The following is a 27,018-nucleotide window of genomic DNA, read 5'->3' on the forward strand; positions in this document are numbered from 1 at the left end:
GGAGGAGGAGGGTAAATATGTAAACTGTTGAATCAGGTGCCTTAAAGACTGTAGAATAACAAACCTGACTTAAACAGGGTTAGGGTTAACTGCTAGTTGACAAGCCGCCATTACTGTGGTGGCGTCTCCCTCCCTGCGTGTTTGAATGTGAGCGGTGGAGTTCTCAGCTGCTCGAACAGTCATGACGTACTTAAAATTAGTGAAAAAATGAGGAGTGAATGTAACACGCTGCATGAGAGCGGACACATTCAACGTCCACGCAGAGGACGGAGGTATTCTTCAGGGGCATCGAGGCGAGTGTGTAATAATTCTAAGTCACGTCTGACCTCTCTGAGGGATCTGTAGGGGTTTAGTCGTCCATCTCCAGGTGATTCATGAAAAGATCTTGTCTATTAGTGAGCTTCATCAGGTCAGAGCTGCTGCTTTAACAAAACGTGCTGAATGAATATGTACAGAAATGTATTTCAAACTAATCTGAGAGGATGAAATGTAGCAGCTGAAGCCGACGAGCTCGTAGAATAACGTTGTATTCCTCAGCGTTTCATCACGTTGGACCTTCATCTCACCTCTATCATCCTCAGGCTCTCTGAGGTGGAAGGAGGGTCTGCAGCAGAAAGCCTCACAGGCGTTTCTACGGCAACAAGAGGCTGCCCCCAACCTGAGGAAACTGGTGTACGGCTCAGGTAAGTTTCATGGCTTTGACCAGCTAACGTCCATGTTCCCCTGAAGCTCTCATTATAATAATGAAGAATATTTATAAACGTTTTCTTTCTGACCTCTCTGTCTGCGGACGCTCGTCTCTTTCTCGTCCCCTTTATGATTTAATCACAAACTCTGAGCGAGCAGACAGGAGCCCGAACTCGTGACTGATCTGTTTGACGTGTGAAACTGAAATAAAAAACAAAAAAATTAATGTAAGGGGGGTTTCACACCAGGGACCAGGGTCCAAGTACACTTGACCCCGAAGTCTGTTTCTTGTGATCAGCGTGAACACAGACGTACCGTTCTCGCCTTGAAGAGGTGGTCCCGGGCACGATTCATGTTTACAAGAGTACGGTCTGCGGCTATGTGAAGTTATTCTAAACGGCTCCTGTCACTTTAAAAAGCGCCGTATCCATGCAGCACGGGCCGTTTCATCCTCTGAGCTGCACGGTAGACGTGGCCGTAGGGAGAGGGTCGTTGTTGGCGTCTCAGAAATAACAAAAACATCCACAGTTAGCAGGATGGACTCAGCCCACCAGTGGTTGCCATGGTTACTTCTTCTTCCCGCTTCTTGGAGGATTTTGCAAACCTACTAACCATGCCTTAAACTCCATGATAGTAAAGTAACGCTGTGATTCTGCGTCTGTGTTCTGGTCATGATCAAGTTGCGTTTGCAGTTTTAGGAGCTGAGGCGGGGGATGAAGAGGACGAGGAGGAGCTGGGCGGGCTGTTCAGAGTCAGCCGACCTCAGAAGAATAAAAAGGTCACGGCAGACGCTATCGACTGTTCACGCTTTAACCCCGACACGTCACATGACTGGGACCTGGAGGAGGTACACACACACACACACACACACACACAGTTGTCTTTCTCCGCTGCTGATGTTAAATCGTGTTTGAACGAAACTTGATGTGTTATTGTTCTCCAGATGCTGAACTCCATCAGAGACTGTTTTGTGACGGGGAAATGGGAGGAGGGAGAGGACGCTGAGACGCTGCTCAAACAGGACGGTGAGAGAGGAGCAGACACACACAGACACACACACACACATGCACACAAACACCTTTAAACTGTTGAAAACATACAGGCTGAGTCTTCAGGCGTGTCTTTTTAAATGAAGGTTTATGTAGCTCTCAGGTGAGGATCATGAATAATAATGATCTATCTTGCACTTCAGTTTAGTTTGTAACTATTGCAGCACACAGACCATGATATAGTATTGCACTTAACATGCTGTGTGTGTGTGTGTTTTCGTTCAGAGGAGCTGTACGGGGACTTTGAGGACCTGGAAACGGGGGCGGTCCACAAAGCTCAGGATGAGGTGAGTCAGTCATTATTTCATTGTCATTGTAATTATAGAAATATTGTTTCTAAGAACTATCTAAGTTGACCAAAGTATGTTAAAAGAGACTTCTCTGGAATGGTTCAAATCAGTTTTGCTCGTTGATGTGTAAATGCTTACATGGTCATTGCCGTCTCATACCACAGCCCAGCTAATCCTGTCTGTTTTTTAAATGAAGCATCAGTTTGTTCTGATCTGTTAGATTTTTCACACCTTCATCCTCCTGGTTTTGTTTCATCCCTGCTGACCACCAGGTGGCAGCGCTTCAGTTTTTTTAGAGTCTATTCAGCCAGTTCAGATCAGAGGTCACTCGTGGTCACCGTGCTTCTTTTCTTCAGATGTTGAAGTGTTTCCGTCCTCTAACATCTCATTACAACTGTTTTCTCCACCTCCACCCTGTGACCAGCAGAACAGTGAGAACGACGAAGAGGATGACGAAGAGGATGGTGCAGAGGGCGTGATGAAGGTGGATGAGGATGAGAAGCAGAAGAAGAAGCGTCTGGATAAGAAGCGGCGGCTGAAGGAGAGGTTCGATGCCGAGTACGATGACGGCGAGGCCACGTACTTTGATGACCTGAAGGAGGAGATGCAGAAACAGGCCGAGGTGAAACATCTGGAGACGTTAGGAGTCTTTATTTTTAAATATTTACTTCTTTTATCGTTTTAATGTGGGCGGCGTGTTTGTGCAGCTCAACAGGGCGGAGTTTGAAGACGTGGACGATGACACCAGAGTGCAGTACGAAGGTTTCAGACCGGGGATGTACATCAGAGTAGAGATCTCCTCTCTGCCCTGTGAGTTCGTCGTCAACTTTGACCCCCAGTATCCCATCATCCTCGGGGGGCTGGCCTCCAGTGAGGGCAACGTGGGATACCTGCAGGTACGAGACACACAGAGCAGAGAATGCTAAGCTAATGAGTGTGAAGCTACGCAGAGCTCACACAACCATGTGTAGAGTGTATTTTTCACTTTGGCGCCCTCCGAAGGTTTCTGAGTGCAACGTCACTCTAGGTAAACACACAGTGCTGTTAACTCCTCCCCCTCACAGACAACGTGCATGTGGCGCATTTCAACTAGCTAGTTACAGTAATGTTAGCTGTCTCGTTTGCAGATCGTTGAAGAGACGACTTTTTGGTGTCAGATGGATTTATTGATTTCTTTGTATCAGACCTGAGACATGACTCGGGTTAGACGACTTCCTGCAGCCGCTAAAGCTGCTAAGCACGAGACAATGATGACAGCACTAACGATACGTGATAACGCTACGTTACAATCTGTTATGAATTGGGATGCAACAATACAGCCCATGGTTCTATGCGTACCTCTGTTCTTTGAGGTTTGGTTCTGATTCCCCAGACCATGGGAGTGTTTGTGCCTGCTAACGTCCTTATACCAGCGCATGAACTCACAGGCACAAACAGACAGAGACAGAGTGAAATACTCAGAATGGAAGCTCGTACGTAAAACTGGTTAAGCACAATTTACAAGCGTGTATTGAATCGTGGGTGACGTACAGAAAGGTTCAAGAGACGGGCTAACTGGCTGCTTTGTAGCTGAAGGCTGCTGTGTGAACTAGCGCCATAAAGACGTACACACTTCTCACCAGATGACCTCACCGCTGATAAGTTACATAGTGCTGAAAACAGGCGAGCGGGACACTCTGTGGACATGAGAGAGACACCATTCTCCTCTATATTTTACAAATAATTCATGTTACTCTTTTTTACTTTTGCATTTTCATGCTTCTCTGCTCCCTAACATAACCCTAACCCCTTAAATATGTTGAGCACGTAACAATTAAAGTTGCATTTTAAAGTTGTTGTTTTTTTATTGTGTGTGTGTGTGTAGATGCGTGTGAAGAAACACCGTTGGTACAGTCGCATCCTGAAGACCAGAGACCCTCTGATCCTGTCGTTGGGGTGGAGACGTTTTCAGACCATCCCCCTGTATCACATTGAGGACCACAACGGACGCCACCGCCTGCTCAAATACACGCCACAGCACATGCACTGTGGAGCGTCCATCTGGGGTCAGACTCACACACTTTGAACTTCTCTTTAGATGAAACATGAAAGATGTGATTCAGGCCACAATGAGAGGAAGACACATTTTGCTCTTTATAAACGCTTGGTGTAGCCTTACATATAAAAACATCAAAAATACGGTTTATTCTGATGAAAAAGATGGAACTCTGTACATGTGTATCTGAAGAAACGCAGATCGTTGCATCCGTAATGTTAGTAATAACCTGTTTCTCCGGGTGTCCCTGCAGGTCCGGTCACTCCTCAGGGGACGGGTTTCCTGGCGGTGCAGTCTGTGTCGGACACTAAAGTGAGTTTAACGTTTGTTCTAAAGGTCATCGTGGCGCTCTGTGTCTTCTACAACCTAACCTCCATGTTTCCCTGCAGACCAATAATTTCCGTATCGCAGCGACGGGAGTCGTTCTGGATTTAGATAAATCTGTGACCGTCGTGAAGAAGCTCAAACTGATCGGTTACCCGTACAAGATCTTCAAGAACACCAGTTTCATCAAGGTGTGTGTGTGTGTGTCGTTGCATCGTTTAAAGCAACTCTCGTTGTGATCACGAACGTGTGTGTAAACCATTCCAAGGTATTCCAGAGCGACTGGTCTTCAACCTTCCTAAAACATCACGTCACTCCGCTTTTCATCTCCCTCCTCTGGCTCCCAGTTACTGCTTGTATCAAATTTAAAACTCTGCTGCTCGCTTACAAAAACGGCTCCTCCTTACCTAAACTCTATAATCCAGGTCTACACTCCCTCCCGCCCACTACGCTCTGCCACTGAAAGGTGTCTGATCCAACCTTCACAACAGGGTCCTAAGACACTAACTAGACTCTTCTCCTCTGTCCTCTTTGAACGGCCTTGTGTCTGAAATGTGGAATTGAACGTTGATGTAACATTGAATGTATCCGTGTTCTGATCCGTGTCCTCAGGGAATGTTTAACACGGTCCTGGAGGTGGCCAAGTTTGAAGGCGCCTCGGTGCGGACGGTGTCAGGAGTCCGAGGACAGATCAAGAAAGCTATGTCTTCACCCGCAGGAGCGTACAGAGCCACGTTTGAGGACCGCCTGCTCATGAGCGGTCAGTGTTTACTGTCACTGTTTACATCAAGTGTCGTCTTGACGCCTCGTTTCCACTAACGGGTGTCTACAGAACACATGATGCCTCATAGTGTCTGTAGATCTGTTAGTAAACACATGATGCCTCATAGAGTCTGTAGATCTGTTAGTAAACACATGATGCCTCATAGTGTCTGTAGATCTGTTAGTAAACACATGATGCCTCATAGTGTCTGTAGATCTGTTAGTAAACACATGATGCCTCATAGTGTCTGTAGATCTGTTAGTAAACACATGATGCCTCATAGTGTCTGTAGATCTGTTAGTAAACACATGATGCCTCATAGAGTCTGTAGATCTGTTAGTAAACACATGATGCCTCATAGAGTCTGTAGATCTGTTAGTAAACACATGATGCCTCATGGTGTCTGTAGATCTGTTAGTGAACACATGATGCCTCATAGAGTCTGTAGATCTGTTAGTAAACACATGATGCCTCATAGTGTCTGTAGATCTGTTAGTAAACACATGATGCCTCATAGTGTCTGTAGATCTGTTAGTAAACACATGATGCCTCATAGAGTCTGTAGATCTGTTAGTAAACACATGATGCCTCATAGAGTCTGTAGATCTGTTAGTAAACACATGATGCCTCATGGTGTCTGTAGATCTGTTAGTGAACACATGATGCCTCATAGAGTCTGTAGATCTGTTAGTAAACACATGATGCCTCATAGAGTCTGTAGATCTGTTAGTAAACACATGATGCCTCATAGTGTCTGATGTGCTGGAACACCAAACATCAAGAAGATTCCAAAAGGAATGAATCGACCTCTGGTTGACCCGACTCCGAACACAACCAGAGGTGGAAACGAGGTGTAGACATCCTGTTGTTGTTGTTATTGTTGGTGTGCAGTAGTTAAACTTTTTATTGTTGTTGTTGTTGTGCAGTTGTAGTTAAACTCTGTAGTGTTGTTGTTGTTGTGCAGTTGTAGTTAAACTTTGTGTTGTTGATGTTGTTGTTGTTGTTATTATTGTTGTTGTTGTTTTTGTTGTTGTTGTGCAGTAGTTAAACTTTGTGTTGTTGTTGTTGTTTTTGTTGTTGTTGTGCAGTAGTTAAACTTTGTGTTGTTGTTGTCCACAGACATCGTGTTCCTGCGCTCCTGGTTCCCGGTCTCGGTCCCTCAGCTCTATAACCCGGTCTCCTCCATGCTGCTGCCCGTCGGGCAGAAGGACAGCTGGGCCGGCATGAAGACGCTCGGACAGCTCAAACACGAGCTCGGCATCCGCAACAAACCCAACGCCGACTCTCTGTACAAGGTGAGGTCACCTGAGGTCCAATCAGCTGTGTGTCGTCAGGGTCCATATTATACATTTATGTTATTTAATCATTTTCATCGCTGATTTCTTTTGTAGTAAATGAAATATCTTTTGGAGTCTGGGACAATCAGAGACATGAAGCTGTCTCTGGACTTTTTCTCCTGACACAAACGGATTGTATGCTTGTTGAGTTTTATTTCCAGAAGAGACGTTTAATCTGAGTGTGTGTTTACTCTGCAGCCGGTGGTCCGAGGTCCGAGGCGTTTTAACCCCCTCCACATTCCCAAAGAGCTGCAGAAAGCCCTCCCCTTTAAGAGCAAACCCAAACTACAACAGGCCAAAGGAAAAGTTCCCCGAGACCTGAAGAGACCCAGCGTGATCCGAGAGCCCCACGAGAGAAAGGTGAGCCGGACCAGAACCTTCAGTGTGATCACATGACCTCCTGATAGTTACTGATTTAACTATGAGAGCAGAGGTCAAATGTTTCACAGCGAGACGAAGGCAAACAAGACCTTGTTTACTCAAGATTTGTTTAAGGGGGGTTGGCTTAGAGGACTCATGTCATCTTTCAGCTTAGTGAGTTTGGATTACCAGGATTCAAAGAATTAAATAGTCTCTGAGCATGAATTATCTTTACATTAAAAACCAGTCAAACCCAAAGAATCACATCAATGAAGTCAAAATGATTTTTATTATTTAGGAAAGAAAACAGTCACTTAGTCATCACTGTGCAAACGAGACTCAGATCAACCTGGAACTTCTCTTACTGTTGTTCTTCTCTCGTCCTGCAGGTGGCAGCGCTGCTCCACGCTCTGAGCACAGTCCACAACCAAAAGAAGAAGAAAGCACACACACTGCAGCACGCTAAACACAAGGAGTTCCTGCAGGAGAAGGGGAAACAGGAGGAGGCCAAGCTGAAGAGACAGAAGGAGGCGCGCAAAAAACTCTACCGCGTCATGGGCCAGACGGAGCAGAGGAAGCAGAGGTCCAGCCTGAAGGGGGCGCCGCAGGATGACTGACCTGCATTTAGACTGAATACAGGGATACATCCAGTCAGTGGACTGAGAGCTCTGCAGACTGATGTGGACTGTTAAGAGTTTCTGTCACAGGAGCTTTTTAATGTGTTTCTAAGTGTGTGAAGATTAACTGTAAAAAACGTTCTTTTGTTTTAATAAAACACAAAATGACCTGAACTCACTCTCAGCTATCAGTCAGATGTGTAGTCCGCCACATGGCAACCTGTGTTAGTATCGACTCTAGAGAGGAGGGGGCGGGGGTCACAGCTCTCTACAATGTTTAGATCCTCTAAAGTTTGACGTTTCAGAGGCGGAGGATAGATCAGGTTCATCACTACAGACTCTCACAACACAAGACTAACAGTGAACAGACTTTGTACCTGATCCAGGATCAGATCTGATGCTCCTCTTGTTATGTGTCTCCTCTGTACCTGCTCAGGTGGACGATTACTCCAGGAGGAGTTTTGTGCCTTTATTTAGAGAGCACTCACGCCAGGCCCAGTCGCCCCGTACCCTACCCCCCCTCCCCATTCCCCCGCTGGCCTGCACACTGCTCAAGGACTAACCGGACCTGAGCACGGTCCTGGTACATAACGTCGTAATACAACATATGCATGACTTTACGTGATCAAGACAGGAACCAAAAACCTAAAACATCTTCAAAGAAGATAAATGACATTAACCGCTGTAATGAATTCTTAAATTTAATATTGGGGGGTATGTTTTGTGATTATGACATTTAAACTTTAGGACATCTGATTTTTGATTGTGAATACACAAAATCTTTGTAGGGATCATTTTAAAATTGGATTTCTGAAAAAGATTTAAATTCACCAAAGTTAAAATAAAATATAATCAAAGATGGAGAATAAAAAAAGGAAACGTAATCATTCCCTCATTCATTTTTACAAACAATTCAAACATAAATGTAGATTATTTCTGTAGAAGTCAAACCAAGTTTTATATTCACGAGTGAATAACTTTAAAAACACTTAAAGGAAACAAAACAAGCTTAAGAGATAAACAAAACTATATGGAGGTTTAGATTTTTAAAGATTTGTTTAAGTCACGTTTAGTCTGAAAAGGTGTGTTTTGTACCTTTTTATATTTGTAACAGCCAGCCTTTCATTCAAAATAAATGTGGGGGAGCTTTTATTTTGAAGGGCTCGCCTCGCCATGTGTTGCTGCTGTGGGATCTCTGGAGGACCGTAGAAGAAGAAGAAGAGGACTACATCGTGCCGGCTGGTAGTAAAGTTTTGTGTTGGAGCATTCAGCGGACAGTGAGACTGATTTAAGGCCGACTCTGAGCGACATGGCGCCGATGAACCTCCCTCATAACTCCGCTACCGGAGCGGGTAAAAAATGCTAAGCTAACTCCCTTTATATACTGTTAGCGTTAGCCCGCGGAGCTAACAGTGTGCGTGTGAGTGTACGTGTCACTCTATGTTTGTGTGTGCGCGCGCGCGCGTGTGTGTGTGTGTGTGTGTGTGTGTGTGTGTGTGTGTGTGTGTGTGAGAGAGAGTGTACGTGTACGTGTCATTCTATGTTTGTGTCACTGTGTGTGTGTATGTGTGTGTGTGTGTGTCACTGTGTGTGTTCAGAGTAAGCTCTCCTCTCAAAGATCGTTTATTCTAAGTTATTTCAGTGTAACATGCAGCAGGTGACTTACTAACAGTTTGTTCATGTGAACACTGAGGAATGAATCAATGACACTTCTGGAAGAGTCACGTGTTTGTTGGTTTAAGAACTGAACAGAATCCCTGAAGGTCTTAAAGTTATGATTGGATGTGTTCACGTCTTATTTTCTGTCTCTTTAGTTCAGTCAGGCTGCTGAGCCTGAAGTCGTCTGTTCACTGAAGGAGAGTTCAGCGTGTGTTTAACATCACGACTCAACGATACACTTTGACAAACAAACACAGAAACAGAAAAATATTAATTCAGGCGTGACGTTTGAAATGTTCATCTCAGAAGCAGAGTATGGTTTGTGTCTGACCTCATCACTCCTCGCAGATTATTTTACCTGCAGACGTGAGGAGTGATAGGATGATCATTTATGACAGGTGGATGCTGCGTGGTGGAGGCGCTGAGCAGTACCTGTGCAGGTCAGAAAGGGTAGGAGGAGGTGTTGTCATGTGGATAGTGACGCATGTCATTTTGGGAAATCAGTGCAGCTCGAGTTCTCTGTCTGAACTTGCTCGCAGGCCTCGCCTCATGCACGTCCTAGTTTAACCCTTTCCTGACACGAGCTGGTGATGCCGTCCCTCTTCTTATTAACTATAAGACCTTCTCCAGCTTCTGGTTTGTATCCTCCTCACTGTGTCAGCTTCGTCTGCAGGTCTAGATGAACTCCTGTGTCTGTTCCTCCAGGATGCAGGAGCGCGTTGGAGTTGGAGCTGCTTGCCGTGCTGCAGCAAAGGATCATGGTCCTGGACGGAGGGATGGGGACGATGATCCAGCAGCAGAAACTGGAGGAGGAAGATTTCAGAGGAGACGAGTTCAAAGAGCATCCTCTTCCTCTGAAGGGAAACAACGACCTGCTGAGTATCACACAGCCCAACATCATCTACAACATACACAAGGTAAGAATATCGTAATACAACATTAAGAAATGTATACACTAAATATAATCTACAACATACACAAGGTAAGAATATCATCATTTATAACAGTCTGTTTTACAGAAACGGGGTTATTCTCTAAACGTGTTCTGCTTTGAACGACAGAATCCTCCAAACACACAAACTTTCTATGTTCACACCAAGCAGCAACCTTATCCTGCAGTTCCTGGAGTGTCCACTAGAGGCTCACTGCAGAAGCACAGGAAATCACATACACACCCATTCTAAAAAGCCTGTTTTTACAGCAGAGATTAACATGTTTACAGCCTGGTTCAAAAAAACAAACAGGTCTGATTAGTTCATGTCTCGATCGACACACACTGTACGGGGGGGGGTGAATGTTTTGATGACTCATCCGTTTTGATTTGATGAAGGCAAATCACAATAAGGTGTGTAGCTGACCTGATTGACAGGTGGGCGCGGTGTAATGGTTTGTCTGGAGGCTTAAAACCCGCCTCAGCTCCAGCTCTCAGCCTGTTGTTAGGTTGACTGAAAGTTAGACTGAGACAGGATTTCCAGCATGTAGACCGCCATCAACGGGACTCCAGCACCCCCTGCAGGGACAGACGGGGACATCACTCAGGCATCATCCATTTTTACAGTCTGTGGTTCACACTGAGAACCTCCTTATGACTGTCATTGTAACTGTGTCAGTGACGCACTCTGTGACCTTTGACCTCCTGCTCTTTCAGGACTACCTGTTAGCCGGAGCTGACATCATAGAGACCAACACCTTCAGCAGCACCTGTACGGCTCAGGCTGACTACGGACTGGAACACCTGGTGAGTCTCACTCTGATACACACTTACACACACACCCACCTGTATAGACACACACACACACACGCCTACACACACACACACACCTGCACACTCACAGACCTGTGCACACACTCACCTGTACACTGCTGGGTGTTTACTACCTGATCAGAGGTTGTGGTCGTCACTATCAGCCCTCAGGTGTTCACTCCTCACCTGTGTGTGTGTGTGTGTGTGTGTGTGTGTGTGTGTGTGTGTGTGTGTGTGTGTGTGTGTGTGTGTGTGTGTGTGTGTGTGTGTGTGTGTGTGTGTGTGTGTGTGTGTGTGTGTGTGTGTGTGTGTGTGTGTGTGTGTGTGTGTCAGGCGTACCGTCTGAACAGAGCATCTGCAGAGCTGGCGAGGAGAGCGGCTGATGATGTCACCAAACAGACGGGTAAGCTCTGCCTATAGAGAAATGGCAACATTACAGTCGATATGATGTGAGCGTGTCGGGGGGGCTTCCACCTGTGTGTAACATCACCGCTGATCTGTGTGTGTGTTATCAGGTGGTAAACGGTACGTGGCAGGGGCCCTGGGTCCGACCAATAAGACGCTGTCTGTGTCACCGTCTGTGGAGAGACCGGACTACAGGAACATCAGTGAGAACATAATAACCTTGGGGGGGGGGGGGGTTAATGAATTACCCAATATGGTTCTTCTTCTATGTTTGTTAGATTTTTACTAGAACCACATTGAAGTTAAAAACTGTTGTGAGTGTTATTTTTAGATTGTGTGTGTGTGTGTGTGTGTGTGTAGCGTTTGACCAGCTGGTGGAGGCATACTCGGAGCAGATCAGAGGCCTGTTAGACGGAGGAGCGGATATCCTGATGGTAGAAACCATCTTTGACACCGCCAACGCCAAGGTGATCAGCGTCTTCTTCTCGTCAAAGTGATGTCATGATGTTGAATGTTTAAAGCCGCCGTGTTTCCAGCAGGAGCTGGTGTCACTTCCTGAGTGTGTCCAGGAGTTTATGTCACTTCCTGTGTGTGTCCAGGTGTTCATGTCACTTCCTGTGTGTGTCCAGGAGTTCATGTCACTTCCTGTGTGTTTCTCTGCAGGCAGCTTTGTTTGCCATCGAGCTGATGTTCGAGAAGAGCTACGACAGAAAACCCATATTTGTAAGTCTTATGAATTATCTCTTTCATAGGAGGATTTTCAGTTTCATTGTTTTGCATATTCAGTATATAATATAAAATATATGGTAACATATTGCTCACCTGGTGCAGGTGTCGGGGACCATCGTGGACCGTAGTGGACGTACTCTGTCGGGTCAGACAGGAGAAGCTTTTGTAGTGAGTGTGTCACACGCTAAACCTCTGTGGTGAGATAAACTGCTGCACTCCCAATCATCATCATATCTTATTAAAGAATATTTTATATATACTAATAGAGGTGTGTGTGTGTGCGTGTGCGTGTGTCTGTCTGTCTGTCTGTCTGTCTGTCTGTGTGTGTGTGTGTGTGACAGTATCGGTCTGAACTGTGCTCTGGGGGCCACAGAGATGAGACCTTTCATTGAAGCTATCGGACAGAACACCACAGCTTTTATTATCTGTTACCCTAATGCAGGTAAACACACACACACACACACACACACTGATGAACAAACTTTATTGTGAAAAGTCTGGTATGAGCACCTGTTACACACACTGGCTGAATCTCGATGTCCTCCCTAAACCCTGAGCCCTTACTGACTCTATTGACGTCACTTGGAAAGTGATTGAGTGCATGAGGCTGCGAGGGCTCCAATGGTTAAATACAAATGGGACAGCACTTTGCAACTTCTCTGTAACCATGACTACATGATTTCATGTAACAAAAGCTTATTTTAAGTTTTTTTTACTTTACTCACCCACAGCCATGGCGGTTATAAAAAGTTCTACTCAATATAGGCCTGTATATAAATGTCTTCGTTGTGGGAAAAATAAAGGTTAATCTTATTTTATAAATATAACGGGACTAATATACTCTCTGTTTCTCTTGTTTTTGTTTATAGACTTGGAAAGGAGTTCTGAATTAGCTGTAATTTCCAAAGAAACTTTTTAGTAGACTGTAAATAGAGCGTGGTTTCACCTTCCTTTTTTTACCGTCTCTACCTTTTTTCCGTTTTATGGCATTAGTTTACCTTTCAATTGTTGTGGGCTTCCCCGGGAAATCACATGTTTCACGTTTTCGTGTGTGTGTGTGTGTGTGTGTGTGTGTCTGTGTCTCTGCAGGTCTTCCAAACACGTTTGGAGATTATGATGAAACTCCTCAGCTCACAGCGTCACATTTAAAGGTCCTGATCGTTTCATTATTATTTATTTGAGTGTTGAGGGTGTTTACATGTTTAGTGATTATTAAAGGTAACCAACATGAAGCAGGACAGGCAACTCATGGCTCTGTGTTCTCTGATTGTTGTCTTGTGTGATGTGTGTGTGCATGGGTGTGTTTCTGTGTGTTTCTGTGTGTATGCGTGTGTGTGTGTGTGTCTTCAGGAGTTTGCAGAGGACGGCTTGGTGAACATCGTTGGAGGTTGTTGTGGGACGACTCCAGCTCACATCAGGTCTGTGTCGTGTTCCTGATAAAGAGTTACAGCGTGTCCTAACAGCACGACCAGGCGCTGACCCTCTCTCCTCCCTCAGCAGAGCTCTTTAGCTTGCTGTACAAAGTTGAGATAGTGGCGCATTCATAATATCCACATCATGATGAAATGTTGACCTTTGAACCAGAGAAAAACTTTATTTAGCTCATCACAAACAACTGAGTGTTGTAATCTGAGTCAATAGCTCGTCAATACAAAGCATCACACTTCAGTTTGACCACCTTCAAAATAAAAGCACCAGACTTCAGTTTGACCACCTTCAAAATAATAGCACCACACTTCAGTTTGTCCACCTTCAAAATAAAAGCACCACATTTCAGTTTGACCACCTTCAAAATAAAAGCACCAGACTTCTGTTTGTCCACCTTCAAAATAAAAGCACCAGACTTCAGTTTGACCACCTTCAAAATAAAAGCACCACACTTCAGTTTGACCACCTTCAAAATAAAAGCACCAGACTTCAGTTTGTCCACCTTCAAAGTAAAAGCACCAGACTTCAGTTTGTCCACCTTCAAAATAAAAGCACCAGACTTCAGTTTGTCCACCTTCAAAATAAAAGCCCCACATGTTATAATGTTTACAAGGGGAAACTGAAATTCTTGGAGCAGAATATTTAATGGATGCATTGTGGATGGAGCAGCATGCGATGTTATATCTAAAGCTTGCGTTGTTAAACGTGATGAAGTTCTAAATCATCGTTTCTTGATTCTGTCTTCTCGCAGATCGATATGTGAGGCTGTCAGACACTGCAGACCTCGAGCGCCACCTGCTGATATTTATCAGGACTACCTGCTGCTGTCAGGTGAGACAACATGTTCATATTACTGACCTTCACATGACGTCAGCGCCCACCTGACGGGCATGAAAGGCTTCTTAGGACGCAATCTGTACCGTGCCTAAGCACGCTTCACCCTTAAAGTTTGGAATTTCTGTATCTATTTAGATGTACAGACATGATTTAGTTAACGGCTGCTCCTGACGTCAGTCAGAGCTGATAGAGTGAGCTGTGACGAGGCCGAGCAAGGACAGCTTAGTGTTCTCTCTCATATCTGGTTTGTTTGGTAAACTTAGTGTCTGCTGACATTTGTCTTAGACATCACATCCTAGTGTAGGTGAGATATTATGACCCGGACTTTAATATATACAAAGCCTTTGAGCCGGTCTGACAGAACAGCCATTAGAAGACGCTGCATCACACGTGTGCTGTTAATCCATTTCACCTCATGAGTATCTTATAAACTTTTTCAACTTAACTGATGTGTTTTCATGATTTCTGTATGAAACTGGATGTTAACAAGATCTGATGTTGGTCCTCTGCAGGTCTGGAGCCGTTCAGGATCGGCCCGTACACAAACTTCGTGAACATTGGCGAGCGCTGTAACGTGGCCGGATCACGAAAGTTTGCCAAGCTGATCATGGCGGGAAACTACGAGGTGAGAAAAAAACAAAACTATCATCATTAAAAATCATCAAAGTTTTTCATGAAGTCTCAAATACCTGAGTGTGTGTGTGTGTGTGTGTGTGTGTGTGTGTGTGTGTGTGTGTGTGTGTGTGTGTGTGCGCAGGAGGCTCTGAGCATCGCTAAGGCTCAGGTGGAGATGGGGGCTCAGGTTCTGGATATAAACATGGACGAGGGGATGCTGGAGGGACCGGCCGCCATGACACGTTTCTGCAACTACATCGGCTCAGAGCCCGACATCGCCCGGGTACGAAGCTGAAACCTGTTCTTCTAGTTCTCCTGCAGTGTAGATTTAAAGAGCCACCCTCACAAACCTCAGTTCTAAAACAGCGAACAGGCGACAGTAAACAGGTCAAACATGGTGTGTGACCTCCCTGACCTCAGAAGATCTGGATGTCAAACATCTGGATGTGATCCTTTTACTAAAACAAGTCAAAAGATGATTTATTGTTGTTTAAAAATTAAGGTTTGCTCTTCTTCTTTGGAACAAGTCTGCTAATCAGTTAATCAGTACCCCCCCCCCCCCCCCTTCAGGTCCCTCTGTGCATCGACTCGTCCAACTTTGCGGTGATCGAGGCAGGGTTAAAGTGCTGTCAGGGGAAATGTGTCGTCAACAGCATCAGTCTGAAGGAGGGTGAGGACGACTTCCTGCAGAAAGCTACCACCATCAAACGCTACGGAGCCGCCGTGGTCATCATGGCGTTCGACGAGACGGGGCAGGTAAGGAGGAGTACACACACACACACACACACACACACACACACACACACACACACACACAGATAAACAGACTTTTTTTTTTGGTTTAAGCCTCGTGTCCTCCTCAGGCGACAGACACGCAGCGGAAGGTGGAGATCTGCACTCGGGCTTACAATCTGTTGACCGATAAAGTCGGGTTTGACCCCAATGACATCATCTTTGACCCCAACATCCTGACCATCGGAACGGGCATGGAGGAACACAACGAGTACGCCATCAACTTCATCGGGGCCACCAAACTCATCAAGGTAACCAGTCACACTGATGATTAGTGAGGATTTTAACGATCTCAGAACAGACCCACTTTCAGCACCACCGAGGCACAACAGGTGAGCACAGACCAATCAGCTGCTTCCGACCGGGAGGATGATTTTCTGACATTTCTGACAGGACTTTGTTTTTGAACTTTTAGCCTTTATTATGGCTCAGATAAGACATTCGGGAAAGTAGCTACAGGCCAGACTTGAACCCGGGCCGTCCACTTGAAGGACCATAGTGTCTGCACATGGGGCGGAGCCTCACCGTTAGACCCTCAGAGCCCAGTGATGTTCTGTTTTATATTTTGGTCTTACTTCTGCACACACTCATTCAGAGAGAGCAGAGCCACGAGACGATTCCCCCGATTTCAGGACTTCTGTATATTAGATGTTGAACTGAAAGACAGCCTCTGATATCACCATGGCAACAGCAGGCATACCTGTTAGATCTTTCTTTCCCCTCTGCGAGAGAGAGAGAGAGAGAGAGTTTAATGGTGTGTGTTTATGAGACACCTGAGATACAGTTCTGACTTCATTCTCTGTCTGTGGGAGTTTTCTGTCCATTCTGAACGCTCCGCCCTGATTTCGCTCGCACAGTGACTGAGCACGCCGGACGTAAGACGTTCTGGCTCTCTGTCATTCTCACATGATTTTTGTGTGTGTGTGTGTGTAGGAGAAGTTACCCAGAGCCCGGGTCAGTGGCGGTCTGTCCAACCTGTCGTTCTCCTTCAGAGGGATGGAGGTGATCAGAGAAGCCATGCATGGAGCCTTTCTATACCACGCCATCAAGGTAAACGCACAGACACAAACACGTGCACAAACGCGCACATACACAAACACACGCGCACACACACATTATCAAATCGTCTGATCAGAAACCTCAGTGATCTCCATAGTTGTGCCGGTGGCCTAGTGGTTAGTGTGAGTGTCCAATGTACGGAGGCACCTGAGCGGACTGCCTGGGTTTGAATCAGATCTGTGGCTCATTTCCTGTTTGTCATCCTCCTCCCTCTCTCTCTCTCTCTCTGATTTCTGACTCTATCCACTTACCGGTACCTATAATAAAATGGCATCGCGAAAACTGTAGAGAATCTCAGTTTGTCCCACAATATATATAAACTCTGTGTGTGTGTATGTTAGGATGGTATGGACATGGGGATAGTGAATGCTGGGAGTCTTCCCGTGTATGATGACATCGATAAAGAGCTGCTGTTACTGTGTGAGAACCTGATCTGGAACAGAGACACGGAGGCTACAGAGAAACTGCTCACCTACGCTCAGGTAACACAAACACACACACACACACAAACGTACGTTTGCAAGTCTTTACAAAAAACGAATAAATATACTTGTGTCATCTTCTGATCTCGTTTAGAAGTGGAGGGGAATTTTAACTTGAAAGTGTCTTTAGGCGCTGGACGACACACACCGACTCTGTGTAGCTAGCCTAGCTGTTGTTGCTAACTACTTGTTATGTGTACAGTGAGGTTGGTCGTGTTGCTGCTGTACTTTGTTTTTATAATGCTTGGTCGACTCATGTCCAGCTACAGACTGCCTGGTGTTTGTAAAAAATCTGAAATCTTTCCATAATCTTTACTTTCAGTTTTTCTCACAGTTTCTTATCCATGCTTATTTGTTTTGATTTGGAACGTATCTGTGCTTCTACTGCCCCTTACTGGCTTTATTAGAACAACGTGAAAGGAGGGAAGAAGGTTGTTCAGACGGACGAGTGGAGACGAGGCAGTGTGGAGGACAGGCTGGAGCACTCCCTCATTAAGGTCAGATTACACTCACTGTAAGTTACACGTTTGAAGAAGTCTCTGTGTTTTGACCTTTTTCAGGGTGAGCTGCATGTGTGAACGCAAACAGCTGAAATGATCACTCAGACTTTATCCAGCACGCCGCCTGGTGAAGTCAGCGTGACGTCACGGTGAGCGAGCAGTGTGATGTCTGTGCACGTGACGAGGCTGCTTCAGACTCTCGCCTGCTCGCCTGTTTGGTTATTCACTCTTTGTTCAAGCTGTGAACTCGTCCAGTTTCACGCTGTGTGATATAAAGTGTGAAAGCGCCGATGAACATCATTCATACCTGTTCATGTTGTTGATGTGGTATCCGTCATGTTTCCTTTATTCTATCAGGGTATAGATAAGTACGTGGTGGAGGACGTGGAGGAGTGTCGGGCTCAGGTGGAGCGTTACACTCGACCCCTCCACATCATCGAGGGTCCTCTGATGAACGGGATGAAGGTGGTGGGCGATCTGTTCGGAGCGGGGAAGATGTTCCTGCCTCAGGTGTGATAATAACTCACCTGTTCTGACACTGACAGGATGTTTAAGCATCTCTCTGAATAACTCAGATTCTTCTGTTGACTATTCTTCTTACTGACGAGCTGATTGGTCCATCAGAGGATGTTGAAGGTGTTTCCTGAAGAGCTTCAGTTTACAGTCACAGCAGAGGAGAGACGTCAGAAGTAAACTACGTGATGCGTGTGTGTGTGCAGGTGATAAAGTCCGCTCGTGTGATGAAGAAGGCCGTAGGATATCTGATTCCTTTCATGGAGAAGGAGAGAGAGGAGATGAAGGCTCAATCAGGATCTACTGAGGACGTGGTCAGTCTACGATAATCATACATTTATAGAAGTAACATAAAAGTAGAATAAAACATTCCTCCTCCTCCTCCTCCTCCTCTCTCTCTTCATTCTCTTCCTCCTCCTCCTCCTGCTCCTCCTCTCCTCTTCATCCTCTTCCTCTCTCCTACTTCTCCTCCTCCTCCTCTTCCTCTCTCTCCTCCTCCTCCTCTTGCTCCTCCTCCTCCTCTCTCCTCCTCCTCTTCCTCCTCTCCTCTTCTTCATCCTCTTCCTCATCCTCCTGCTGCTCCTCCTCCTCCTGCTCCTCCTCATCTTCCTCCTCCTCCTCCTCTCCTCTTCTTCATCCTCTCTCCTCCTCCTCCTCCTCCTCCTCTCCTCTTCATCCTCTCTCCTCCTCCTCCTCCCCTCTTCTTCATCCTCTTCCTCTCTCCTCCTCCTCATCTTCCTCCTCCTCCTCATCTTCTTCCTCCTCCTCCTCCTCTGTAGGATATAATGATCATCTGTTCCTCCTCTCTCTTCCTCCTCTATAGGATCCGTATCAGGGCACCATCGTCCTCGCCACCGTTAAAGGAGACGTTCACGATATCGGGAAGAACATCGTAGGTGTGGTCCTCGGCTGCAACAACTTCAGGTGAGAGCGCTTTACACCTGCAGACTCTGTGCAGTGTCTCTCTGGAGGATCTCAGCTCAGCTCTCTGAACGCTTCACCTTTACTTCTCTGCACTGATGCATCATGGGAGGAAAAGGGGTGGGGCCTAGTGTTTCTAGGTTAAAGGGGGAGTCAGAAATGAGTCAGTGTGACCTCAGCGAGACTACGTCCATGTGTTATACAGTGTGTGATGTTTACAGTTTGAACCCTTAAAGGTACAGAGTGAATTAATCTGCTGAGTCATGTTTGTTCAGTGTTTCTCATAAATACACGTCATAAATATCTAAGTTAACAACGTTTCTGTTTGATGTTTCAGGGTGATCGATCTGGGCGTCATGGTTCCCTGTGATCGGATCCTCAGAGAGGCCGTCACACATAAAGCAGGTGCGCTCACCTCTCTGATCTACTCTGATATACTGTATATATTTATAAAAAGTATGAATCAGATTTAAGTCATGATATATCTGGAGAAACCAACGATTTATACAAACCATTTATACAAACCATTTACCATCATCAGCTGTGAGAGAGCATAGATCAATCTCTGACATCATCACCAGCTGTTTGTCTCTGCAGATATCATCGGTCTGTCCGGTCTCATCACGCCATCGCTGGACGAGATGATCCACGTGGCCAAAGAGATGCAGAGACTCAACATGGACACGCCGCTGCTGATTGGAGGAGCCACCACCTCAAAGTAACACACACACACACACACACACACACACACACACTCCAACAGAATATGTGAGATAAGACAGAAATACCAAATACATATGTTTTGTGTGTGTTTTGTGTGCTGTCAGGACACACACGGCGGTGAAGATCTCTCCTCGGTACTCGTCTCCTGTGATTCATGTTCTCGATGCTTCCAGGAGTGTTGTGGTGGTAAGAGCTCACCTGAGACATCCAGCTGACATCACACACACCTGAGACATCCAGCTGACATCACACACACCTGAGACATCCTGCTGACATCACACACACACCTGAGACATCCTGCTGACATCACACACACCTGAGACATCCTGCTGACATCACACACACACCTGAGACATCCAGCTGACATCACACACACCTGAGACAAACACACACAGTTGACAGGTGTTCCTGCAGCTGCTCTCTGATTGGCTCCACGTTGTTAAATATACCTGAAGATGGAGGTCACTCCTCTCAGCGAGAGATCATGTGGCCATCATCTGTGTTTCTCTTTCTCTGTCAGTGCTCTCAGCTGCTGGACGAGGTGGCGAGGGACGAGTACTTTGAGGAGGTGAAGGAGGAGTACGAGGACATCAGACAGGAGCACTACGACTCTCTGAAGGTGAGAACAGTTCACATTTAAGCTTTGTTCACTCTTCCACTAAACTCCTGAAGTTGTCAGGGTGAGCTGCATGCGTGAACAGTCCTCCTGAAACTATCCAGATATGTTCAGGAGAGCAGATGTAATAGCTACAGAGAGAAGACACTCTGTGAGAACCAACATCTTCTCTAATGTGTGTGTGTGTGTGTTTGTGTTTGTGTTTGTTTTTGTGTTTGTATGTGTGTGTGTGTGTGTGTGTGTGTTCGTGTGTCAGGATCGTAGGTTTGTGAGTCTGTCTCAGGCCAGAGAGCAGCGTTTACACATCGATTGGATGTCTCCGAGCAGACCAGGTCAGTTTATATTTATTAATTATACGGAGGAGAGACCTAGTGTGTTAAAGTTAGCTCACATATACACTGTGTGTGTGTGTGTGTGTGTGTGTGTGTGTGTGTGTGTGTGTGTGTGTGTGTGTCAGTGCGTCCTCAGTTCCTGGGCCCTCGGGTTTTCCAGGACTACGATCTGACTCGTTTGTGTGACTTCATCGACTGGAAGCCGTTCTTCGACGTGTGGCAGCTCAGAGGGAAATACCCCAACAGAGGCTACCCAAAGATCTTCAAGGACAAGACTGTCGGTACGACGTTTCACTCTGCTCTTTGTACTGAACACATCCTAACACAACCTGCAATCTCGTTCAAATAACACACCTGGTTTCAAAGATGAGACAATGTGGCTGTTTTAGTGACATCATCGATGACATCATATTAAAAGGAAAAATAAAGAAGTAAGTCTTGGGTCTGATCTTAGCAGGAATACACAGAGTCAGTTTTTTTTTTATTTCTCCATCCTGCAGGTGAAGAGGCACGGCGAGTATTTGACGACGCCCAGCAGCTGCTCCGACAGATGATTGACAATGGCAGTCTGAGGGGGCGGGGCCTGGTGGGTTTCTGGCGTGCTCAGAGTGACGGTGATGACATCAATGTGTACAAAGACAATGTCACGGTGCACAGAGACACCAAACCCATTGCCACCTTCCGTGGACTACGACAACAGGTGAGAGTCATATACAGGTGTTCCACACGTCACGGTTGCACCTTTAAAACTTCTGTCACCTGGAGAGTTCACACCTGGTGCACTCAGAGGAAGTGTTGGTGTCGAGTGCTTTACTCTGCCCTCCTCCACACACGTTTTTGATATGTACATGTGTTTCCTGCAGGCGGAGAAGATGGACGGCTCAGGGCCCTACCTGTGCCTGTCAGACTTTGTGGCCCCTGCAGACAGCGGGGTGCAGGACTATGTTGGACTGTTTGCAGTGGCCGTGTTTGGAGCAGAGGAGCTGAGTCAGCAGTTTCAGGATCAAGGAGACGACTACAACAGCATCATGGTCAAAGCTCTGGCTGACCGGCTCGCTGAGGTATGTGCACCTGTAGAGACCGAGGTACACCGTGCACAAAGTTGAACACAGGGTAACGGTGACGGTAATTTATTAAGATAACGTCAGGTTTTAGCCGTCTCAGGTCATAAATACAGTGAATGAGACGGGCCAGGGCGAGTCTTGGGCTTATCTGTTGCCGTGGTAACAAACTAGACTAAACTAAAATGATGTCTAAAGTTTAAAACTCTGCCGATACATTCAGAGAAGATTCAGACTCTGATCCAGGATCAGATGAAGTCCAGGAGTCTCAGTTTGTCCAATCATCCTGAGATTTGATATTTGTGTAATTTATCATCACATGTTCTACCAGAATGATATCAGAGCTTTAACATCTGGTTCTGTGACGTCCTGATTGTAGAAGGGTCATTAACTCGTCCTCTGATGTCGTCCTGCAGGCGTTCGCCGAGGAGCTGCACTGTCGTGTTCGTAAAGACCTGTGGGGGTACAGCGGTGAGGAGGAGCTGCAGGCCTCAGACCTGCACAGAGTCCGATACCAGGGCATCAGACCGGCTGCAGGTTACCCGAGTCAGCCCGACCACACGGAGAAGAGCACCATGTGGAGCCTGGCCCAGATCGAGGAGAGGACCGGTAAGAGAGTCACGTCCTGCTGTACTTTTTATCATGTGACACGAGAAGCAGACGTCAAAAGTCTGACTTCCTGTTTACAGAAACGGGTTCCAGAGCGACTACTTTTGAAAACAGCAGCGTCTCCGTCGGCGTGTAAATTGACAAAATGCCTCTCCTCTGAAAAAAGAGACTTTACGAAGGTCAAAAGTCATGAACGAGTACGTGGACTACAATAACAATGACGGACTCCTGAGTTCTGTTTGTTAAAAACAAGGATAAACAAATCTCTTTTAAACATGTTCAAATTCCCACAATGAGCCACTTTGAAATGTAAAGCAATCTTCCAGCAGCCTGTCAGCAGTAGGGTTTAATCCTGGGAGACGGGATTCCCGGGAAAGGTAATGACGGGAAATTGGAAATAAAATAATATAAAAATCGCGCCTCTATTGTAGTGCTACGACAGCGTTGATGCAGGCGTGTGGGTGGGGAAGCGAGTGAGGAGAGAGAGAGAAAAAGAGGGGCGTGTGTGTTTGGCAGGCGTATGCGAGAGGCACGTTACTGATGCCGGGGACAGGAGCAGAATCAGAGCAGTTTGAGCTCTGTGTGCGTAATAAACGGGCCGACACCTTAAGTAACAAGCCGGACTCTCCGTGTCTGTTTACAACTTGCTGCACCCATTAAAGTGACGGGGTATAGTCCAACTTCGGCCCTGAAGCAGACCAATCAGTCTCCTCTGTGCGCTCCAACCACAGTCAGAATGCCAAAGCAGGAAAGATTTCGTTAGTTTAAATAATGGAGTTCTGTAAAATATTGGTTTTAAAGGAGTTGCTTAATGTTCATAGCTTTTCAGAAGACAAGTCACAGACAATCCACGTGGCATTTCATAATTAGTGTTGCAGCAGATGTCACGCACGCAGCACACTTGATCATTGCAAAGTGATAGCCTGTGTTGATGGACATAAACTGTGTTCTTTTGCCCTAATAATGATCAAAATAATATGAAAAAATGTCAGCTTGAGATTTGGGAACACATAGGCCTATTTGAATGATGTCAGAACATTAGGTCTATTTGGGCTTAGCTGCAAAAAGAAAAGAAACGCCATTTCCCGGGATTCCCGGTAAATTGGTCGTCTTTTCCCGGGATCTGATCCATCTAATTTTCAGGAAAAATTTTAACCCCTAGTCAGCGGCCAAACAGAAGTCTTAGATTTCACAGATCATCCACAGAAAATGTAGTTCGATCATGAAGCCTGATGTTCCCGTCACATCAGTCTGTAATGATGCGCTCACTCATCATTTGCTGCTCGGTGTGAGTGCACATCTTTCAAATGGTTTGTCAAGCGTGACCTTGCAGTGCGCTCAGCTTGGCACGGAGCAGATGCGTGCCAAGCAACACAACCAATGAATGGAAATGCCCACAGCTTAATATCTGAAATGGCCTTAAAGTTCCGTTACTGAAACAAATGTGTGTGTGTGTGTGTGTGTGTGTGTGTGTGTGTGTGTGTGTGTGTGTGTGTAGGTATCAGTCTGACAGAGTCTCTGGCCATGTCTCCTGCTGCTGCAGTATCTGGACTCTACTTCTCTCATCCTAAGGCTTCTTACTTTGCTGTGGGAAAGATCACCAAAGAGCAGGTACGCCGATATTGTTTATATTCAAAGTCATCAAACTCAGTTCAGACATTAAGGAAACATGCTGACAACACCCGACCTAAAAAGCCTCTGCATGTTTCTAATGAGCTCCATGAGCAGAAACGTGCTCAAACTAGGATCAATATTTGAGATGCTTTTAGAAGAATGGAGAGAGGTTAGAACACAGAAAGGTTTACAGACTGATGCAGAGCTGGATAAACACTGAAGCTTCAGTGTCCACCACATGGCAACCTGCGTGAGCATGGACTCTAGAGAGGAGGGGGCGGGGGGAGACAGCTCTCTCTAATGTTTTGAATCTGGACTGCAGTACCCATTTTAAACACTAGGGGTCAGAGGTACATACTGCTCCTTTAAAGTTTAAAGTCTCAGAGACAGAGAGGAGATCAGGTTCATCACTACAGACTCTCACAACACAAGACTAACAGGTAACACAGTTTGTACCTGATCCAGGATCAGATGTGTTGATCAGGACCTGATCCAGGATCAGATGTGTTGATCAGGACCTGATCCACTATCAGATGTGTCGATTAGGACCTGATCAGATCTGATGCTCCTCCTCTTTACCTGCTCAGGTGGAAGATTACTCCAGGAGGAAAGACCTGAGGGTGGAGGAGGTGGAGAGGTGGCTGGCTCCTGTTCTCGGCTACGACACAGACCAGTGAGACAGGTGGAGCAGAGACGGGTACAAGTGATCCAGGACCAGGGACTACAACTCGGGCCGCCCGCCTGTAGGACTACAGCATCTGTACATGGGGCTCTCACACTAGGCCACTGGCCCCCGTGTTGGAGTTTTGAATCCATCAGGTCAGAGAGGGAGATGATAAAGGCAAAACACGAACGACAAACTGTGAGACTGCGGCGCACCCTGAGAGGTCGTGACGGAGACGACCAGCTGAGCTCATGAATCCTTCAGAAACAAGTTTTTTTTTTTTAAAGTCTGTTTATAAAGTAAAGAGGAGAGATGAATTATGTTCATTCAAACAGTTTGTGTTCATGTCGTCATCTCAGAGGATCAACTCCGATAGCGATACCTGTTTGTTACCATGGCAACTAAAACAGAAGTCTTAGACACCAAATGTTAAGTTTGTGATTGTTTTAATCACCAAAAGCTGCACACCAACTCCTGAACATGTCTAAAGATGTGTGTACAGGAGTGTGTGTCAGGTGTTCAGGTGTGTGTGAGGTGTTCAGGTGTGTGTTCAGGAGTATGTGTACAGGTGTGTGTTCAGGAGTGTGTTGTGTGTTAATGCCCTGCCTCGCTGCAGTCAGTCTGAATCAAATTCTAATGTAAAAAATGATGAAAGTGTAAAAATGACGATGCTGTTTGTAAGAAATAAGCTTTTTCAACATGTTTCCTGTTTGTCTCTCTGAGTTTTCTCCTCCAGTCCGACCCACCTGCCCCTGCTCAGACAGGTTTCCGTCTCACCTGAGTTTGAGCCTGAGGGGGCGTGGCCTGATTGGAGACTTGTTTGTCCAAATGATCCTTCTGTGTGCGGCGTCACTACGATAACTTTACTGCTCCTGATGGAGTCGCAGACTCCCCGACCTGGAATCAGTTTGATGTTCATGATTCCAGGTCGAGCTGCCTGCGACTGAATACCTGCGACTGATTACCTGCGACAGCCAATGAGAGAGAGCAGACCGGGAAGCGTCACCAACAGGATGTTTCGTACTCTAACAGCTCACAAACAATGCAGCAAGCAGAGAGCGTCTTAACGTCTTCTCAGCCAGGATCTCATCCATATTCTTTGTCTCGTTTTTTTTTTTTTTTGCTGCGAAACAGAATGCACGCCTCAGGCTTCTGACCACGACCATCATCCTCCATGTTTGTTTTTTTTCTCTAAAAAAAAAACTGTGCTGATGTCTCCTCGTGTGTAGTCAGCCTTTATTTTGTAGGTCTTAGGGGGCGGTGCTAAGAGTGACGGCCTGCTGTGATTGGTTCAGCTCCTTCACATCTTTAGTTCACTTCACCTGCAGCTCCTGATATTCTTCATTCTGCGTGCCGTCCCTTTAAGTTTTCAGTCTCCGTGTTTGAGCCTCACTTCACTTCATTGAAGAAGTTTTCATTTCATCTGAACAAAAATCCAAAGAATAAATTCCAGAGCAGCATGGAGTCGAGTTTATTTCTGAAACACATTTCAGCAACATTCAGAGTTCAGATCGTTCGAGGGTTTGTAAAAACATTTCACTTCATGTCCTGAAAACAAATTCTTCCTTTCCAAGTTCAGCTCTGTAACACACACACACACCAACAGGGCAGCAGCAGCTCAATTGGTACGGACTTTGGTTGGGAATCAGAGGGTCGCTGGTTCAAGTCCTGGTGTGGAACAAAATATAGAAGTTGGTCTGGTGGCTGGAGAGGTGCCAGTTAACTTCCCAAGTACTCCAAGTACTGCAAAGGTGTCCTTGGGCAAGGCTCCAAACCACCAACAACCCTGGCACACCCCCTGTGTAGCAGCCCCCTCCCCCCCCCATTGTTTGCTTGTTTGTGTGTGTGTGTGTTTCAGGATTGTGGGTGAGCAGCACTCTCTCAGTAACAGTGTAAACAAGAATTTCCCCTCGGAGGTTAATAAAATATATATATATTTATGATGTTAATATAGGCTATATATTCTTTGAGAATATCTTTGATATTTAAATATAAAATAAATGGACATGATGATCCTAAAAAAATATTATTCTTTTTTATTGAAATTTTAAAATATATTTTTTTCTTTTTTATTCTTGAGCCTTACTCTGTTTAAAAAAAGAATATAATGTATCAGTAATGTGTTTTAGAGAAACGGTTTTACACACACACACACACACACACCTGTGCAGCTCCTCCCTCGGTGAGTGCGTGCCCACCAATGGGAGAGGAGGTCCACTGCGCGTCTGTTTTTGCTGCTGAGACACACACACA

The 27,018-nt window shown here is 45.9% G+C and overlaps 2 protein-coding genes across 5 annotated transcripts in view; both read left to right on the forward strand.

The window, feature by feature from the left end:
• The window catches only part of bms1 (BMS1 ribosome biogenesis factor), a 13,068-nt gene extending 5,428 nt beyond the window's left edge, over nt 1-7,640 (forward strand). For 2 of the 4 annotated variants that reach the window (XM_061029141.1, XM_061029143.1), the window contains exons 10-23: nt 1-11; nt 582-683; nt 1,380-1,534; nt 1,631-1,712; nt 1,962-2,023; nt 2,451-2,648; nt 2,734-2,922; nt 3,891-4,071; nt 4,315-4,373; nt 4,451-4,576; nt 4,998-5,145; nt 6,268-6,443; nt 6,684-6,845; nt 7,235-7,640. The exon at nt 1-11 is cut by the window's left edge and continues 498 nt beyond it. In XM_061029141.1, coding sequence (XP_060885124.1) covers nt 1-11; nt 582-683; nt 1,380-1,534; nt 1,631-1,712; nt 1,962-2,023; nt 2,451-2,648; nt 2,734-2,922; nt 3,891-4,071; nt 4,315-4,373; nt 4,451-4,576; nt 4,998-5,145; nt 6,268-6,443; nt 6,684-6,845; nt 7,235-7,462 — 1,879 coding nt within the window. In that variant the 3' untranslated portion in view covers nt 7,463-7,640. Of the gene's footprint in view, nt 12-580; nt 684-1,379; nt 1,535-1,630; nt 1,713-1,961; nt 2,024-2,450; nt 2,649-2,733; nt 2,923-3,890; nt 4,072-4,314; nt 4,374-4,450; nt 4,577-4,997; nt 5,146-6,267; nt 6,444-6,683; nt 6,846-7,234 lie in introns of all 4 variants that reach the window. The other 2 variants (XM_061029144.1, XM_061029145.1) reach the window with 2 other exon arrangements.
• A 1,009-nt stretch (nt 7,641-8,649) lies between these two features.
• Nucleotides 8,650-25,467, forward strand: mtr (5-methyltetrahydrofolate-homocysteine methyltransferase). Its single transcript, XM_061029140.1, has 33 exons — nt 8,650-8,814; nt 9,827-10,038; nt 10,770-10,859; nt 11,199-11,268; nt 11,381-11,473; nt 11,631-11,737; nt 11,934-11,993; nt 12,102-12,196; nt 12,341-12,441; nt 13,089-13,150; nt 13,350-13,417; nt 14,179-14,258; nt 14,777-14,889; nt 15,022-15,162; nt 15,450-15,635; nt 15,743-15,922; nt 16,605-16,721; nt 17,072-17,212; nt 17,620-17,709; nt 18,070-18,222; nt 18,432-18,539; nt 19,049-19,149; nt 19,484-19,551; nt 19,744-19,864; nt 19,974-20,055; nt 20,390-20,488; nt 20,742-20,817; nt 20,943-21,098; nt 21,318-21,517; nt 21,681-21,878; nt 22,295-22,487; nt 23,986-24,098; nt 24,689-25,467. Exons 1-33 carry the CDS (start codon nt 8,772-8,774, stop codon nt 24,776-24,778), a joined length of 3,807 nt encoding a protein of 1,268 aa, XP_060885123.1. The 5' UTR covers nt 8,650-8,771; the 3' UTR covers nt 24,779-25,467.
• Nucleotides 25,468-27,018: the final 1,551 nt, after the last annotated feature.

The sequence above is a fragment of the Labrus mixtus genome, chromosome 21, assembly GCF_963584025.1.
Source record: "Labrus mixtus chromosome 21, fLabMix1.1, whole genome shotgun sequence".
Lineage (NCBI taxonomy): Eukaryota > Metazoa > Chordata > Actinopteri > Labriformes > Labridae > Labrus > Labrus mixtus.

Excerpts from the sequence above, each read along its gene's own strand:
- mtr (XM_061029140.1), top strand. The coding sequence starts at position 8,772 with ATGGCGCCGATGAACCTCCCTCATAACTCCGCTACCGGAGCGG. Across the intron at positions 18,223-18,431 it reads GGAAGATGTTCCTGCCTCAG|GTGATAAAGTCCGCTCGTGT; the intron begins GTGTGATAATAA and ends GTGTGTGTGCAG. Across the intron at positions 21,879-22,294 it reads TGGCTGACCGGCTCGCTGAG|GCGTTCGCCGAGGAGCTGCA; the intron begins GTATGTGCACCT and ends GTCGTCCTGCAG.